Here is a 16,632-nt window from a genome sequence, read left to right on the forward strand (position 1 = left end):
ATATGATAAGAATCTGGGTCTTGAGACTGAAAATCATTACTTCTCAAAAAATAAAGAAGAATAAATAAATTCTGCCATTCTTAAATGCACATCTCTTAAGTTCTGACGTAATTTGGACCTTCTATATACACGTATATTTAATGACGATGATTCTGAAACTCTAAATGACAGGTCAAGTGATTCATTATAATACAGGTGCATCACTTCCCAAAAATGTGTTTTATAGAAATATCCCAGTAAAATATAAATGTGCTACAAAAATCGGAAATTCTTTGTGCATATCTTTGGCAAACCATAACCAGCTGCAATTTAGGGCACAGATTACCTAATAATGACCACCCCAAAGTGTTCAATTGGTCACGGGGAACTCTAAAAGTATACTGCAATAGATGTATGACATAAATAACACATATGGAGTCAGAATTATTTCTTCAGCATCTGTTGTACAGAAGCAAGATAGAAATGCAAACACCAGTCCCACTTGCATTTGTATCTGAGCTACACCTGTTGCATGAGCCCCTCTGGAAAATATGATAGATCTGGCTAATAAGATCTCTGCTCCTCATTATTATCCCAAAATGACAGACTAAATGCACACTACTGTTTTTTCCAAAGTCCAGATACCAGCAAGTAGAGAAACCCAGGTCATCTTGCAAATAATTAAAGAAAAAGGCCAAAATGATACTAGTTTTAAACTATAAGTACAGTTCAAATTTGGGGGCTAATTTGTATGCTAGTGTTTTCTCTCAATTAAATAGGGATTTTTACCTAACAGATTCCCAGTATTTCAGATAGTACATGAAAACAAAATCACTGTCCTTCAGAAATTTAGACTTCTCCTATGCTAAGCTCATTATGGTATTTGTCAAAACTACGCATTTGTATTTGCATTTTCTTTTTTCAAGTTTATGAAGTAGAGCATTTTACACCTTTCAGTATCTCAAGTCAAGATTTTGGAAGTCCTGTCAGCGGTTTCAAAGCATGTTTCAGGACCATGGATAGATATTTTCTCAGCTGAAGGATGTAAAGTTAAATGATTTGTTTACAATAACAAAGGCGGAGAAAACAAGATTATACCCTCACAGTCCTCTAATTAGAAAGCAACTTATTCATTAGGAAAGTGGAAAATAAATAGCTAGATAGGAAATGAATATGTTAATATTAAAGATTAGTTTTATAATTGCCATTTATTTATTTTGTTTTTAAGTGTGTATTAAAACCTAATTTTAAGGTAATATAAATTCACATGTTCTATAAACTGAAAGTCTTTTTTTTTTGCATTATAAAAAGAGCAGTGGTTTTTAAACTAGCATATGCTAATTCTGAAATACATGTACAGCACCCGCTCTGCTGTGACCAAACCATCTGTTTAATGTTACAAAATATCTTAGGGCCTTCGCTGAATAGAAAAGGTATATTTATCCTATGCCTTTCACCTAGGCAGCTCATGTTCTCTGGGGACAGGTTGGGAAGGGAGGATCAGTCACCTCCAGGGGGCTAAAGGTATTGTTATAAGAATATTTACACATCATTCTCAGAGAAAAAGACCTCAGAACACTAAGGAGGTTTAAGCTTACAGGTAAACAAGCAGCCCAGCTCTTTCCATTTTTCAACACGTCTGTGTTGTATTAATGGAAGATTTCCAGATTAGTAAAGACACTGTAGGGCGTCTCTCCACACCAACCTAGAGGAAAAGGTTGCAAAAGGCCAAGGGGAGGGGAATCACAACCTAAAATCACAATTCCAAGAATGCAACCCATGACTATCCCACCACAAACTCTACACTGCATCATTTTTATTCTGCCTATCCAAAAGCTTATGATCGCCGTATCGCCACCCCATTAGGTAGAATAAAATGAAGGGAGGTGACATATATGTACCACCACCGTGCGGGCACATACACATACGTGCACGGGAAGCGGTATATATATGCTTGGACCTCTCCATCATGCTGTGCGTGCCTGTGCATGGAGGGCGACTCCGCAGCGGCCGCGGGGACGCTTCCTTTGGGCAGCCCCTGCGCCCTTGACATGACAGCAGCGATCTGTCTCCTCTCCTCCTCGCTCAGCTGGCTCAGGTCCGCCTCCATGCCGGCTGGGATCCCGGGGTGCAGGGCGCTCCCCGAGCCGCCAGCCCCGCCTGCGGCCGCCTCCAGCCCTTCGGGGAGCCCTTCCCCTTCCAAGCTCGCCTCGTTGCCCATGGCTCGGCGGGACACGTCCCGGTGCAGAAGCAGGCGGCCGTCCGAGCCCCGCCAGCCGGGGTCCGCCCCGGGGCGTGCAGGCTGCCCAGCCCTGGAGGCTCCGCGCCCTCCCGGCTGCCTGGGGAAAGCGGTGCGAGCTCAGTCCAGTCCGCAGGCTTTGCGGGCGGCCGGCAGCTCCTCCATGTTGGACAGCGCCGAGGAAGCTTCTCACACCCTGCCTCCTGGTTGCCTCCTCAACGCCGGAGAAGCCCAGAAGCAGCGGAGCTCTTCTAGCCGGGCGCCGTCGGCCCCGCCCCGCGCCCCGCCCCCTCGCCGCACCCGTACTGCGCGTGCGCCGCCCCGAACAGGTGATGTCCGCCACGCCTACCCGCTCTGCGTTGCGTTGCGCGTAGACGCCTAGACACCGGCTTAAAGGCACCAGATGATGCCATGCTAAAAGGCCGGGCGAACTGGGGACACTTCTTTCAGGCATGTAGCAGGATGTCCCAACCTGAGTTTTCACGAACTCAATTTAGGGGGAAGAAAGCAGGAGGGTGGTATCTGCAGCTTTGCCTCCTGGGATTTGTAGTTTCTTTTCCCACCCACCCACCCACCAAGGGTCTGAAAAGGGATTTTAAAATTTCCTTAGAAAGGTTCAGGTAACTAAAGATGGAGGAGAAAAAAAAAATCCGTCTAGTTTTTAAAGAAAATTTCCCAATATGAGATAAAATGGCCTTTATCTTAGAGAACTTTACCAGAACCATTAGATTAAGACTTTTCAAAGGGATACATTAGTAAATTGGTAAGAATTTTGAATGCTTGCACTTTGCGCAGGTTCCTGAACTACACCAATGTAAAGAACTATGGGAAATTGTTCTCCAAGGAAACAACAGATTTTTAAGTTTGTTGTAGTTATGTGAAACTTCTAAGTCATGGTTTCAGATCGTATCGATCCTTTTTATTGTTTTTAATTTTACAAATGTAAAGAGAAGAGACAATCCCAATAGATAAATCTCGTTTATCACAAGGCTGCTTAGCAACAAAGGTGCCTACATTTTCAGTACCCCACTACCATATTTCTTACTTATATTCTTAAATAATTATGTCAGTTGTTGCTGGGTTTGAAACTCAAAATTTGCCATGTAATGTCTTCTTATAAAGTATAATTTAAGTCTCGACTTTTGAGCTTAAAGAGATCAAAAGCTAAGAATAAGAACTTAAACTAACACACAGATATGAACATGATCTCACAAAATAAATTTCCACGTTTTGGCAAAAAATCTTACCTATGTAGTAGATACTTTTAAAATAGAAGATTGGTGCAGTTACAAAACAATCTGTGTAACGTTACTAGAGATAAAGACAACTACTCAACAGAGGAAATTGCATTATTTGTTATGCCTTTGGAAACTGATTGATTTTCTGATTCTCTCATAACATATTAGGGATGTGACTTCCAATGTCAGAACTTCAAGTTATTCATTAAGATAAAGAGAACGTTTTCACAAACAAATTAGCCCAGGCAATCAGAATTTCTGATAATTCTAGAGGAAAATAGAATATGTTAATACTTTAAAATGGAGTTTATTTCAAAGACGGGCATAATTAGGCACAAAATCCTGCATCTTGTAGTATTTCTCTTTCAGAACCGGCAACTGCACGGACATTGCACGGAAATCAGTATCATCTGTAGATCAATTGGGGAAAGGAAGATTCATATGCTGTTTTTCATCCTCTGAGAGAAGAGAATAATATTTGGTGTATGTACAAGTGTAAACCACTAGCTTCAAACTGTAGCTTTAGAGTAATGATTGAGGTGAGAAAAAGCCCTATTCATTTTTATATACTTCTGCTTGTGCAAAGGAACCCCGGAAGTCTTAGGAAAAATGTCAGATGATGATGTAAGAAAATTAGTAACTAATAGGTAGTGATAATATAAGTCCTGTTTCGGGAAAGTGTAAATTTCCTTTCTCCTTTCCACTCTTTGACTAGAAGAAGACTCCACCAGAAATGAAAATTGCATTGTGTGGTAAGAAAATAAATGGACTGTGAAATGAGAACTTAGAAATGGGCACATGTTTGGAGTATTGACTGAAAATTGACTTTGTCCTCAAAACCTTACAAACTCTAATTTGCTAGTTCTTAGGAGGCGAGTTGTTTTTGTGTTTGCTTGTTTGTTTGTTTTTTGTTTTGTTGTTTTGTTTTTGTTTTTGTTTGCGACAGGGTCTTATGTAGCCCAAACTGGCCTTGGAACGGTAGTGTAGCAAAGAATAACTTACTCCTGTGGTGCTTGGGTTATTCAATCTGGGTCTTCCTGCCTACTAGGCAAACACTTACCAACTTTGATGTGGAAAGAAACACTAAACTGTAGTCAAGTGCTTTCCTTACATGTGTGTAAATATTGCTTTCATTTCCTCAGATGAGTGGATGGGATAAGAGCTGTGCCAAATCAGTGTACACACATGGCTTGGTCTAAGCTTCTAGTCTCTGGATAATCTAATCTTGTGCAACCCTGAATATCCTGCAGGCGTCAGCTTCCAGACTCTGGCTACTAACCTAGGCCTACTCCTGGAAGCTTCCGGCCTCCATGCAGTCTAACCCAGGCCTAGAATGTTTCACTCTGAGACTTACTGCTGAATAAGCTCATCCTCTCTAGCTCTTTCTGAACTGTGGCTGGCTGGATCAACTCAGCCATTCTGGCCCAAACTCATCTCCGAGCTGACAGAATTAAATCGGCTTTTTCTTGGCTTCTCACTGAATTACTCTGCTTAGCCTCGTCACTTTGACAATATATTCTAATCTTCTGGTTCAATTCTCTGGCTTGTTCTAGCTTCACCTGTATCGAGCATGTTCTTTCTGCAATCAGTCCCTGTAGAACTGTCCTGGTAAAGCTACCAGGACTCCACACACCACTGCATCCCTTTCTCTCCCTGGACTGCTCTTAATTAGCCTTTCTTTTCTGTCTGGTCTTGTGTGAGTTGGGCGTATCCCATCTCTGACTCATTCTGTCAAATCTTTCTCTGATTCATCACTTTGTCTTCCCCTCAATTAGATATCACTTTCAAACATGGCTGCTTCCTTCAACAAACTAATCTTACCTTTGTTATTAGGGATTAAAGGTGTGCTTTAGGGGTGTTATCACCTTTGGTATTAGTGATTAAAGGTGTGTACGAGAGGTATATCTGCACTCCATCTAGATCATATACACCTAGAAGGCTTTTGGATGTGATTCCTTGCCAGAACAGCCATGTTGCTAGATTAAAATGTCTCTATATGTGTGAATTACCTAAAATCTGAGGGGCAACTCAGGTTTCTAATGGGTAGAACAAAGTGCTGTAGAATATAATGGAAGTTTTTATTTTCAGGGTGGGGAGATTTTTTAATAAATTTAATAAAGCCACAATACGAATATGTTTATACTAGAATAAGAACCAAGTACAAAGTAATATTAAACTATGCAAAACTTACTAGAGAGACGTTTTCTGAGTTTTCTAAGATGTATGATGCTTATACATACATCTTAGAACTACTAAAGGAGGAGATTGAAAGTTTCATGGTCATATGCAAGACGGCTGTCTAGATGACAGATATACAGATCCCCAGAGAAAGCCTGGCGTTAGAGGTCAAAAAATACTTGTGAAAAATTACAAACATAATATAAATTGTTATATGTTGTATAACAGTCCTTTTGATATAAATAAGTTGAGGCCAATTACTAGTCAGTTACTATTTAAGCCTGAAAGGAGCTGAGATAACACCATCTAAGGGAGGCCTCATGCTAATAAGGCTCACAATGTTTGGAATGACAGCTATTTTGAAAATAGAAGTATAGCTTTACTTGAATTTCTCTGAAGAATAAAAAAAGTGACAATTTGAATTGGGTATTGGTATGGATTATAGATCAACTTAGGCAGATCAATATGGTAAGAAGGGACCTTAGTGCTACTTATTTTGGAAAGGAGAAATAGCATCAGTGCTATAAGCAATGGCCGTATGGAACTTTATAGGACCTGATTGTCAATGGTACCTCAAGGCGATTTCTACTGACTGTTCAATGTACAATCCAGCCTCACCCCCATAGATATGCAAATATTTTCCATATTACTAAAATATTTGTAGAACTATGAGAGTTAATTTTGTGTATTAACTTCAATGGATCACAAATAGTCTAGAGACTTAGCTAAAAGTGTCTTTGACTATATCTAAGATGCTGACATTTTTCCCTAGACAAATGACTTTTTTATTGCAAATATAGATCTTGCAGTCCCATGCTATGATGGCCTACAGAGTGACGCTCTGTCTTAAAGAAAAAGTCAGTAAATTAATGCAGAAAAAAAGAAGAGAAAAACACTTGCTATTTCAGTATTTCAGTCATATATGGAGATTTAATAAGAAACTAACTTTAAAATTTTCAACTGTTATATTTTATTTCAATTAGGAATAGATTGCTTTACATCCAATCATATCACAAGAACTGTATTGCTCTGTATCTTAGGAGCTGTTTGAAGAATGTTTAATTTTATTAACTGAGCTTAAGATTTGCCAGGTTAATTATTGATGAATAAGCTCGAGGTAGAAATGGCATTACATAATTCTGCCTCCAGCTTCCCATGTCTTTAGCCATTCAGCTTACTGCTCCCATGTGAAGATTGGTATCTGCTCTTGGCAGATGGTCTATAACAAACTTATAATTATAATGTTTCATGTTCATTGTCTTTGTTGCAAGGGTCTCAAACTTCTGAAAACTATGAGCCATACAATATTTCAGTAACTGTCACTGGTCTACTTTTACAAACAGTTAAACTGTAGGAATCAATCACCACTCCAGCTTTCAGAAAAAAAAATTGAATCATATCTTCCTGCTACTAAAGAAACTTAATTTTTAATACATTTTAGTCACATCATTAAAGTTTCAGTGCTTCAAAGGAAAACTATTATAGTATCAATCTACTAAATGACATTCTAAAATATATAATCTTATCTTTCATTGATTTGCTTGCAATTCCTTGCAGGAAGAAGTATGGCTAATTTACTAATGAAAGAAAAATATTCTGGAAGACATTGGAAACACTTTCACAGAGGAAACTCTCCTTTGAAGATAATAATATGTTTACTTTCTGGTCACCCTATATATTTCATTCATTCCTCAAATGTGCCCTGAAGAAAGATGAACCATTTCATACCTGATCATGGACATACTTCCCAGATGAACAGCTGATTCTCAGTGGCTAACGAGCCTCTGTAGGCTGAATAGCCTCTGCAGGACCACCTCACTTGCCTGCCTGAACCATCAGCTCAACAGGACAGGCTTCCTTCATTTATCAGTCACTTCAAGCACTTGTAATATACTGATGCTAAACTTAGCAATATGGTACAAAAGAGACTTTATTCCCATTCTTGTAGCGTGTATATTGTGTTCAAAGAAATCCATTTCAAAAGGGCTTTAGGTTTTAGAATATTACTCCAGCCAGGACTCCAGAGAAAAGTAAAATGTAATTATCTACATCAAGATGTCACACCTTGGAGGCTGCAAACCTGGGGGTACAAGTTGTATTCTCTATGTGTTAGGAAGAAGCAAAGTTCTGCAGTGTCTATATTCTCCAAAGCAACAAAATGTGCCACCCACTGCCTTTCAGAGTCTCAGGGACACACCAATGCCATTTTGGCAATATTTTGTGCTGGTGCCTGGATGACTTAGGACAGAGGTTCCCTGAACAAGAGTCTTGCTTATTTTCCCTGAAAACAGAGTACTGATATTTGCAAATATCAAAGGGTGGAGAAAATAGTTTCTAGCCTCCTGGGTAAAGTCTTTTTATGGATGACTGACTAAACATATAGTAACTCAACTACTACATATGAGCATTCATTCAGAGGGCCATCTTGCATACATTCACCAATCTAATGTCTGTGAAACTATCCCACCAAGCAATGGAAGTGTATCATGTCCTCAGAAAGTCTGGGTACAAATAACTTGGTCAAGTTAAGAGGAATGTAAGTTTTAGATACCAATAAAATCTGGGTGTGAGATAGTTAAACTGACCAGATTAAAGAAAGAGCAAGCAAGGGCAAGGTACTGGTAAAAATAGCAAAGTTAGTCTCAAGAGGTTTCACCTTGTTCTCAGGAAGATCCTCCCTAGGGAGGAAATGCAAGACAAAATTGCCCTTACTCCTAATTAACACAACTTCATTTATAATTATGTAATTGTATATATCTAATGCATCTCTTTTTCACAAACTGAATGTTGGGGAGGCACTGTCTTAGAAACCTCCTCCCTTTATTTGAGGAAAAGAATACTCCAATACTGTCCTAGGGGAAGACAAGGAAGGTGATATATGGTAGGTCCAGATTGAAAAGTCCAGATATCAGAAGCAGGCTTTTGATCTTGCTGCTTAACTCTTGCACCTTCCAGGGTACATTAGAGCATGTACTTTACTTTGCCTAATTGCCTGCAGAGATAAGCCTGGACTTGATCGCTCTATTTGTGCCTGGGTATGAACTATTCTCCTTCAAGAATATAGAAACAGAGACCACTGCTGTGTCTGGAAGTGGAATGAATATGAAAATAGGCATCACTCTCTATCCATAACATTTAGAAATGTATCTATTTCTAGAAAAGGACTAGTAAGGATATTTGAAGGTTCTTTTCTCAGAGATCCTGCTGCTGAATGAAATGGCGGTAGCTGTTAGTAAAAACAGGCACCTAGCCTAGCTCTGATATGCTCAGGAGACCAACTAACAACTAGATCACTTTGGAGATCACTCTACTCTCACTCTGTCATTATGGACAACTCCAATTCTGCAGGCTAGTATGTGAAAATGTTTGTGAAAGAGGTGCAGGTGGTACCTTGCAGCTACCTGCCAGTGTCTGGGCTCAGTGTGGGGCACAATGCAGAGCAGCATACTCTTCATGTTCTTCTCGAGTTTCATGGCAAGAAGGTGGTAACGGTAAATCATCAGTCAAGTGGACCATTCTATCTCATATAGCACCCACTTCATGTTTCTGGAGGTCCTGAAATGGCTGGATTTCCTTATATACCACTTCTCCTTTATACTTTGTATACACACATAGAGTTTTATTGCTGTATCCTATGCAGCCAAAGAGCTTATCTGAATCACCAACAAAACTGTGAATGTGAAAATTTAAGTTTCCAAATTTATAAAAGGGGCCACTGCTGACATTACAACAGCCTTGTCCCTACAATGCTTACCAAACCAACCTCTTTGACAAGAGCAGTGGCCCATAACAAAAGAAAAATTACAGACACTTAAACAACCTATATAAGAACAGATAGAGGCTCAACAAACAAAAGAGTCTACCAGCCCATAGAATTCTCCAGTGTTAGTTGATAAAAAAAAAAGTCAGGTAAATTGAGGACAATAACAAATTTAAGAGCAGTTAAGATAATTCAACCAATCATCCTTGTTACCAAAACGTGGCTCTAAAACAAGCGATTCACTGAGCCAATGATCTAGTATATTAATTTTGTTTTCAAAATGTGAGGTGGAACTTAAGGGTGTTTTGGAAAGTCAGTTGTATTGGATGGTATTTAGTTAAGGCAATGACGTGAAGGAAAGTTTTATTGAAGGGGACACCAGTGTACAACTACAGAAGAGTTGTGCAGGAATGTTTTGTTGAAATAGACAAAGGAGAAAGGATATCTTTTTTTTTTTTTTTTTTTTTTTTTCAAAGTCTACTTTTTTTTGTCTTTTTTTTTATTTGATATAATTTATTTACATTTCAAATGATTTCCCCTTTTCTAGCCCCCCCCACTCCCCGAAAGTCCCGTAAGCCCCCTTCTCTTCCCCTGTCCTCCCTCCCACCCCTTCCCAGTTCCCCGTTCTGGTTTTGCCAAATACTGTTTCACTGAGTCTTTCCAGAACCAGGGACCACTCCTGCTTTCTTCTTGTATCTCATTTGATGTGTGGATTATGTTTTGGGTATTCCAGTTTTCTAGGTTAATAACCACTTATTAGTGAGTGCATACCATGATTCACCTTTTGAGTCTGGGTTACCTCACTTAGTATGATGTTCTCTAGCTCCATCCATTTGCCTAAGAATTTCATGAATTCATTGTTTCTAATGGCTGAATAGTACTCCATTGTGTAGATATACCACATTTTTTGTATCCACTCTTCTGTTGAGGGATACCTGGGTTCTTTCCAGCATCTGGCAATTATAAATAGGGCTGCTATGAACATAGTAGAGCATGTATCCTTATTACATGGTGGGGAATCCTCTGGGTATATGCCCAGGAGTGGTATAGCAGGATCTTCTGGAAGTGAGGTGCCCAGTTTTCGGAGGAACCGCCAGACTGCTTTCCAGAGTGGTTGTACCAATTTGCAACCCCACCAGCAGTGGAGGAGTGTTCCTCTTTCTCCGCACCCTCTCCAACACCTGCTGTCTCCTGAATTTTTAATCTTAGCCATTCTGACTGGTGTAAGATGAAATCTTAGGGTTGTTTTGATTTGCATTTCCCTAATGACTAATGAAGTGGAGCATTTTTTAAGATGCTTCTCCGCCATCCGAAGTTCTTCAGGTGAGAATTCTTTGTTTAACTCTGTACCCCATTTTTTAATAGGGTTGTTCGGTTTTCTGGAGTCTAACTTCTTGAGTTCTTTATATATATTGGATATTAGCCCTCTATCTGATGTAGGATTGGTGAAGATCTTTTCCCAATTTGTTGGTTGCCGATCTGTCCTCTTGATGGTATCCTTTGCCTTACAGAAACTCTGTAACCTTATGAGGTCCCATTTGTCAATTCTTGCTCTTAGAGCATACGCTATTGGTGTTCTGTTCAGAAACTTTCTCCCTGTACCGATGTCCTCAAGGGTCTTCCCCAGTTTCTTTTCTATTAGCTTCAGAGTGTCTGGCTTTATGTGGAGGTCCTTGATCCATTTGGATTTGAGCTTAGTACAAGGAGACAAGGATGGATCAATTCGCATTCTTCTGCATGCTGACCTCCAGTTGAACCAGCACCATTTGTTGAAAAGGCTATCTTTTTTCCATTGGATGTTTTCAGCCTCTTTGTCGAGGATCAAGTGGCCATAGGTGTGTGGGTTCATTTCTGGATCTTCAATCCTGTTCCATTGATCCTCCTGCCTGTCACTGTACCAATACCATGCAGTTTTTAACACTATTGCTCTGTAGTATTGCTTGAGGTCAGGGATATTGATTCCCCCAGATTTTCTTTTGTTGCTGAGAATAGTTTTAGCTATCCTGGGTTTTTTGTTGTTCCAGATGAATTTGATAATTGCTCTTTCTAACTCTGTGAAGAATTGAGTTGGGATTTTGATGGGTATTGCATTGAATCTGTATAGTGCTTTAGGCAAAATGGCCATTTTAACTATATTGATTCTACCGATCCATGAGCATGGGAGGATTTCCCATTTTTTGAGGTCTTCTTCCATTTCCTTCTTCAGAGTCTTGAAGTTCTTGCCATACAGATCTTTCGCATGTTTGGTAAGCGTCACCCCAAGATACTTTATACTGTTTGTGGCTATTGTGAAGGGGGTCATTTCCCTAATTTCTTTCTCAGCCTGCTTATCCTTTGAGTATAGGAAGGCCACTGATTTGCTTGAGTTGATTTTGTAACCTGCCACTTTGCTGAAGTTGTTTATCAGCTGTAGGAGCTCTCTAGTGGAGTTCTTTGGGTCACTTAGGTAGACGATCATGTCGTCTGCAAATAATGATAGTTTGATTTCCTCCTTTCCAATTTGTATCCCTTTGACCTCCTTATGTTGTCGAATTGCCCGAGCTAGTACCTCAAGTACAATATTGAAAAGATAAGGAGAAAGGGGGCAGCCTTGTCTGGTCCCTGATTTCAGTGGGATTGCTTCAAGTTTCTCTCCGTTTAGTTTGATGCTGGCTACCGGTTTGCTGTATATTGCTTTTACTATGTTTAGGTATGGGCCTTGAATTCCTGTTCTCTCCAAGACTTTAAGCATGAAAGGATGCTGAATTTTGTCAAATGCTTTTTCAGCAGGAGAAAGGATATCTTATTAAAGTAAGTATGTGAAAGTACACATGATGAAGGATTATTTGCTGTTAATGAAATGTATGTACTGGTGCATCTTATATTGTGCAGTTGAGTTCTATTTGTCAAAATTCTATAGACAGAAATATGTCAAGAAACATTTGGAGATTTGCTATGGATTTTTCTCACTTTTGTGGATTTGGACTGATTGGTACAGTAATGTCAGTTGAGACAGACACACATGTTGAGGCAAGACATGTGTTGAGGCAAAAGCCCTGGAGGACATGTGATGTTTGGTAAGGGTGTAATTCAGACTTGACAAACAATGAGGTTGGGCTAGGCTTGTTTATAGAGTTAGTTGTGCAATGGTTGTTGGTTTTGTGTCCTTGTTGATCTTTATTTTGTTGAGAGAGGTACATTCAATAACTTTTTATGACATTTTTGTTGGTCTCTCTTGTTGATTTGTGTTGAGGCTGAGGTCTGATTGTCTCTGTTAGGTGGTATCACCATTGTTGATTTATTTTTGTTATCCTAACTCTATGGAACTGGACTGTTGGTACATCTCTGAAGTGTTTGTGAGTGGATAGAGTTGTCATTGTTGATCTGTGAACTCTCAAGTTTTGACAACATAGATGGGAGTTATTTTTAAAGGAGATTTATAAAAACGAATTAAAAATGTAATTTTTTTCAAACCTTATTTATAATAATGGGTCTTTTCTTTCTTTCTTACTTTCTTTCTTTCTTTCTTTCTTTCTTACTTTCTTTCTTTCTTTCTTTTTGTTCTTCAAGACAGGGTTTCTCTGTGTGGCCCTGACTGTCCTGGAACTCACTCTGTAGACCAGGCTGGCCTCGAACTCAGAAATCCGCCTGCCTCTGCCTCCCAAGTGCTAGGATTAAAGTCATGTGCCACCATCGCCCGGCTTATAATGATGGGTCTTAAACACTATAACTTCTCATCTAGCCCACAAACCACCAGAGATAATAGTAATAAAAAAAGATAAAGATAAAGTAGACCTGTTTAAAAATAATTCTTTTAAACAACTTGCATCTATCTATGTTGTCAAAAACTTGACAATTCAACAATGACAACTCGATCAACTCACAAAACACATCACAGATGTACCAACAGTCAGGTTTGGTAGAGTCACGATAGCAAATACAAATTAGTAGTGGTAGCACTACCTAACAGAGATAGGGCCAAGCCTTGGCACAAGCCAGCAGGAGGGACCAGCAGGAACACCAGGAGAAGTTCTCAGCTGTGCCTCTTTTAGCGAATTGAAGATCAGCAAAGATGCAAAACTAAAAACTGTTGCACAGCTTGCTCTATAAGCAAGCCTAACCCAGCCTCTTTCACTGTCCACAGAGTTCTTTTTATACTCCCCCAAAACGTCATGTGTCCTCTATGGTCTTGCTTCAGCACGTATACTGCCTAGGCACTTGAGTGTATCTCAATTGACATCACTCTACCAACAGCCTGAGTCTGGAGAAGTGGCAAGAAGTTGTAGCACATCACCAGAAGTTTTTCTTTGTTTGTTTTGTTGTTTTTTTGGGTTTTTTTTTTTTTTGGTGAGCTTCTCTCTATGGAGTCCCTACAAATGGAGCTCAACTCTGCAATGGAAGGTGGGCCTCATGTTGTTAGGGAAGAGTCCTTCATCACTTCTCCTTTCACATGCTTGCTTTGGCAAAAAATCATTTCTCCTGTGTCTGGTTCAGTGAAATGTTCCTTTATGAGTCTGCCTTAGTCTTTCACCTCTGTCTGCTTCAACGAAATGTTTCTTCACTTGTTTGCTTTAGCAAAACACCATGCAACACAACTGACTCACCAAAGAAGCCTTACGTTCCCACTTTAGGGGCTTGTGGTTAATTTTGGCACAGTCCTGTGGCTTTCATGAAGTTCATTTGGGCTAGTGTGAAGTGAAAGTCAGAATGCCTAGGCAGAAATATGCCTAACACAGAGAAAGACCTGGGTTTTCAATGCATAGATAGGACAGCTAGTGGAGCTGAATATGCCGAGAAAGCTTATATACAATGGTACGTCTTATACAGAATTAATAGTGTGAGTCTCCAAAGACTTTTGATATAGTTTTGATACAGTGTAGTAGTAATGGATGAGAGATGTGGCCTTAATAGACAAGAAGGTTATAAACCTTCTAGAAGAACTTCTAGATGAGAACACTTATCCCAAAGGGCTCAAGGACTTCATCCATACCCCCATCAAGTACAAAAGTGCAGGTGGTGGTGATGTAGGATAGAGGGATCGAGAAATGTGTGCCCACATCCAGCTAAACAGTGAGAAATGTGTGCCCACATCCAGCTAAACAGTGAGGAATGTGTGCCCACATCCAGCTTAACAGTGAGAAATGTGTGCCTACATCCAACTAAAAAGTGAGGAGAACATCACAGAGGAAGAGCGAAAGAGCTTTCACAGGGGTTGCATAAAACCAGTAGAAAACACAGATATTTACATAACAATTCATAACAGTAGCAGAATTACACTTATAGAATAGCAATTAAAATAATTTTATGACTGTGAGTCACCAAAACATAAGGAACTCTATTAAAGGATCGAAACATAGGAAGGGTAAGAACCACTGCGCTAAGGGAAGATCTTAATTCCTCACTATACCATGACGGTGGATAACAACCTTCCCAACAGCTCCAAAGAGATCCAGAGATTCAGAGTCCAAGAGACAGAAGTGTAGGTAACACTGTGAAGCAAGCAGAAGAAGGGAACTCTGTGGCCCACCCAACTCTGCCACTACTTCCCTCTTACCTTTGTGACTTGGCGAGAGTTCTCTTGTTATTTCTGTCATTTTAAAATTCATTTGGGGAATACTACCAAAGTGATTTGAACAGGTTACGTTGAAGAACTATCAAGCAGGAAAAAGAGAGGAAGAAAGAAAGAAAGAAAGAAAGAAAGAAAGAAAGAAAGAAAGAAAGAAAGAAAGAAAGAAAGAAAGAAAGAAAGAAAGAAAGGAGGGAGGGAGGGAGGGAGGGAGGGAGGGAGGAAGGAAGGAAAGAAAGAAGGAAAGAAGGAAGGAAGGAAGGAAAGAAAGAAAGAAAGAAAGAAAGAAAGAAAGAAAGAAAGAAAGAAAGAAAGAAAGAAAGAAAGAAAGAAAGAAAGGAAGAAAGGAAGGAAGGAAGGAAGAAAAGAATAGAAAACAGTTTTAGAAATAAGTACATCAAGGAGCTAAGAAAAAGTGAGCTAACTTTAGGACAGATCTCAAGAGACAGGAAATAGTGTGCTGCTTTTGTGCTAAAACCTTTTCTGACTCTTAAAATAAAAACACAAAAAAGCAAAAACAACGTTTATTTCTAAAGCCTTCTTGAGTGAACGGGGAATGACAAAAAGCCTGCACTGAGTGAAAGGCAACAAATGGAACCTCAGTTTTTACCAAAAACAAATTGACGTCGAAGGATCACATGCTAAGTGTTAATGTAAAGTTTTCATAAAAATTCATCTCCAACTATGTTCCCAATACTAAATTGTCCAAAACTGTTGGTGCCTCCACAGGAAAGATGCAAAGCAAGGCAGGCCATTGTCTGCAGGCAGATGATGTTGTGCTGTTCCTCTAAACATGTCATTCCTGAAGAGCAAGTGGTATCTGATGTGTAGATTTTAGTTACTTGATGACACCTAGTAAAATCTAACCATGCTTGAAATATCTTATACAAAGAATGGGACAACAAACTGAAGAAAATAAAACCACTGAGTACCAAGAGGAACCTGAACAATCCTTGAGCCAGAAACTATAGCAATTGCTTAATGTGTTTCCTGGACGACATCTGGTAGCTAGACTTTCTGCATCAGCACCACATCAGAGTTTATAGAGCAAACAAATGATCGACCTGACTCTAGAAGAGTGAAATCAGATTCTGTAATTTCCTAGAGCCCTTAACGCCTAATCATATCAAAATTCGAAATAATGAATGATAGTAAATAAATCTGAACTAGATTAGAAAAGGTGGAGAAGAACTATTAGAAAAGTAGATATTGTACCAATTGATTTTAGAGACGTGGGGTCACCAGCAGGTTGCTTGTTCTATATGAACTGTTGAATGATGGTACTTCAACATGCTTTCAAATCTTGTTGGTGCACACAAACCCAATAAAGGAATGGAGACAATAGTATTTGACCCTTTTTCAATTGCTTTCTACTATGGATTTAGAGAATGTGATTATTTATACTGTGTATATTTGGTTGTGGTGGAGGTGTAGTTGGAATTCAATTTTTGAATCTGAGACTGTGCTCTTTCCTTTTAGTGCATTATCTTCTGGGTATGGTGAGTAAAACTGACTATAAGAAGCAATTTAGCTCTGTTTTGAAAGTTTCCAAATACTTATACTACTCAGATAAATCCCCATGCATCTTTAAGTGTGAAACTGGGCTGTTGAAATCACTCACAACTTCTCTTTACCTAGTCTGATGACAGTATAATGTAATTTGTTCCTAAAACATTATCACATGTAGAGCTAA

The 16,632-nt window shown here is 39.4% G+C and overlaps 1 protein-coding gene across 1 annotated transcript in view; it reads right to left on the bottom strand.

The window, feature by feature from the left end:
- Positions 1-2,200, bottom strand: part of Pclo (piccolo presynaptic cytomatrix protein) — a 335,880-nt gene extending 333,680 nt beyond the window's left edge. Inside the window, exon 1 of the mRNA XM_052172403.1 lies at positions 1,962-2,200. Coding sequence (XP_052028363.1) covers positions 1,962-2,200 — 239 coding nt within the window. The remainder of the gene's footprint in view (positions 1-1,961) is intronic.
- Positions 2,201-16,632: the final 14,432 nt, after the last annotated feature.

The sequence above is a fragment of the Apodemus sylvaticus genome, chromosome 2 (genome assembly GCF_947179515.1).
Source record: "Apodemus sylvaticus chromosome 2, mApoSyl1.1, whole genome shotgun sequence".
Lineage (NCBI taxonomy): Eukaryota > Metazoa > Chordata > Mammalia > Rodentia > Muridae > Apodemus > Apodemus sylvaticus.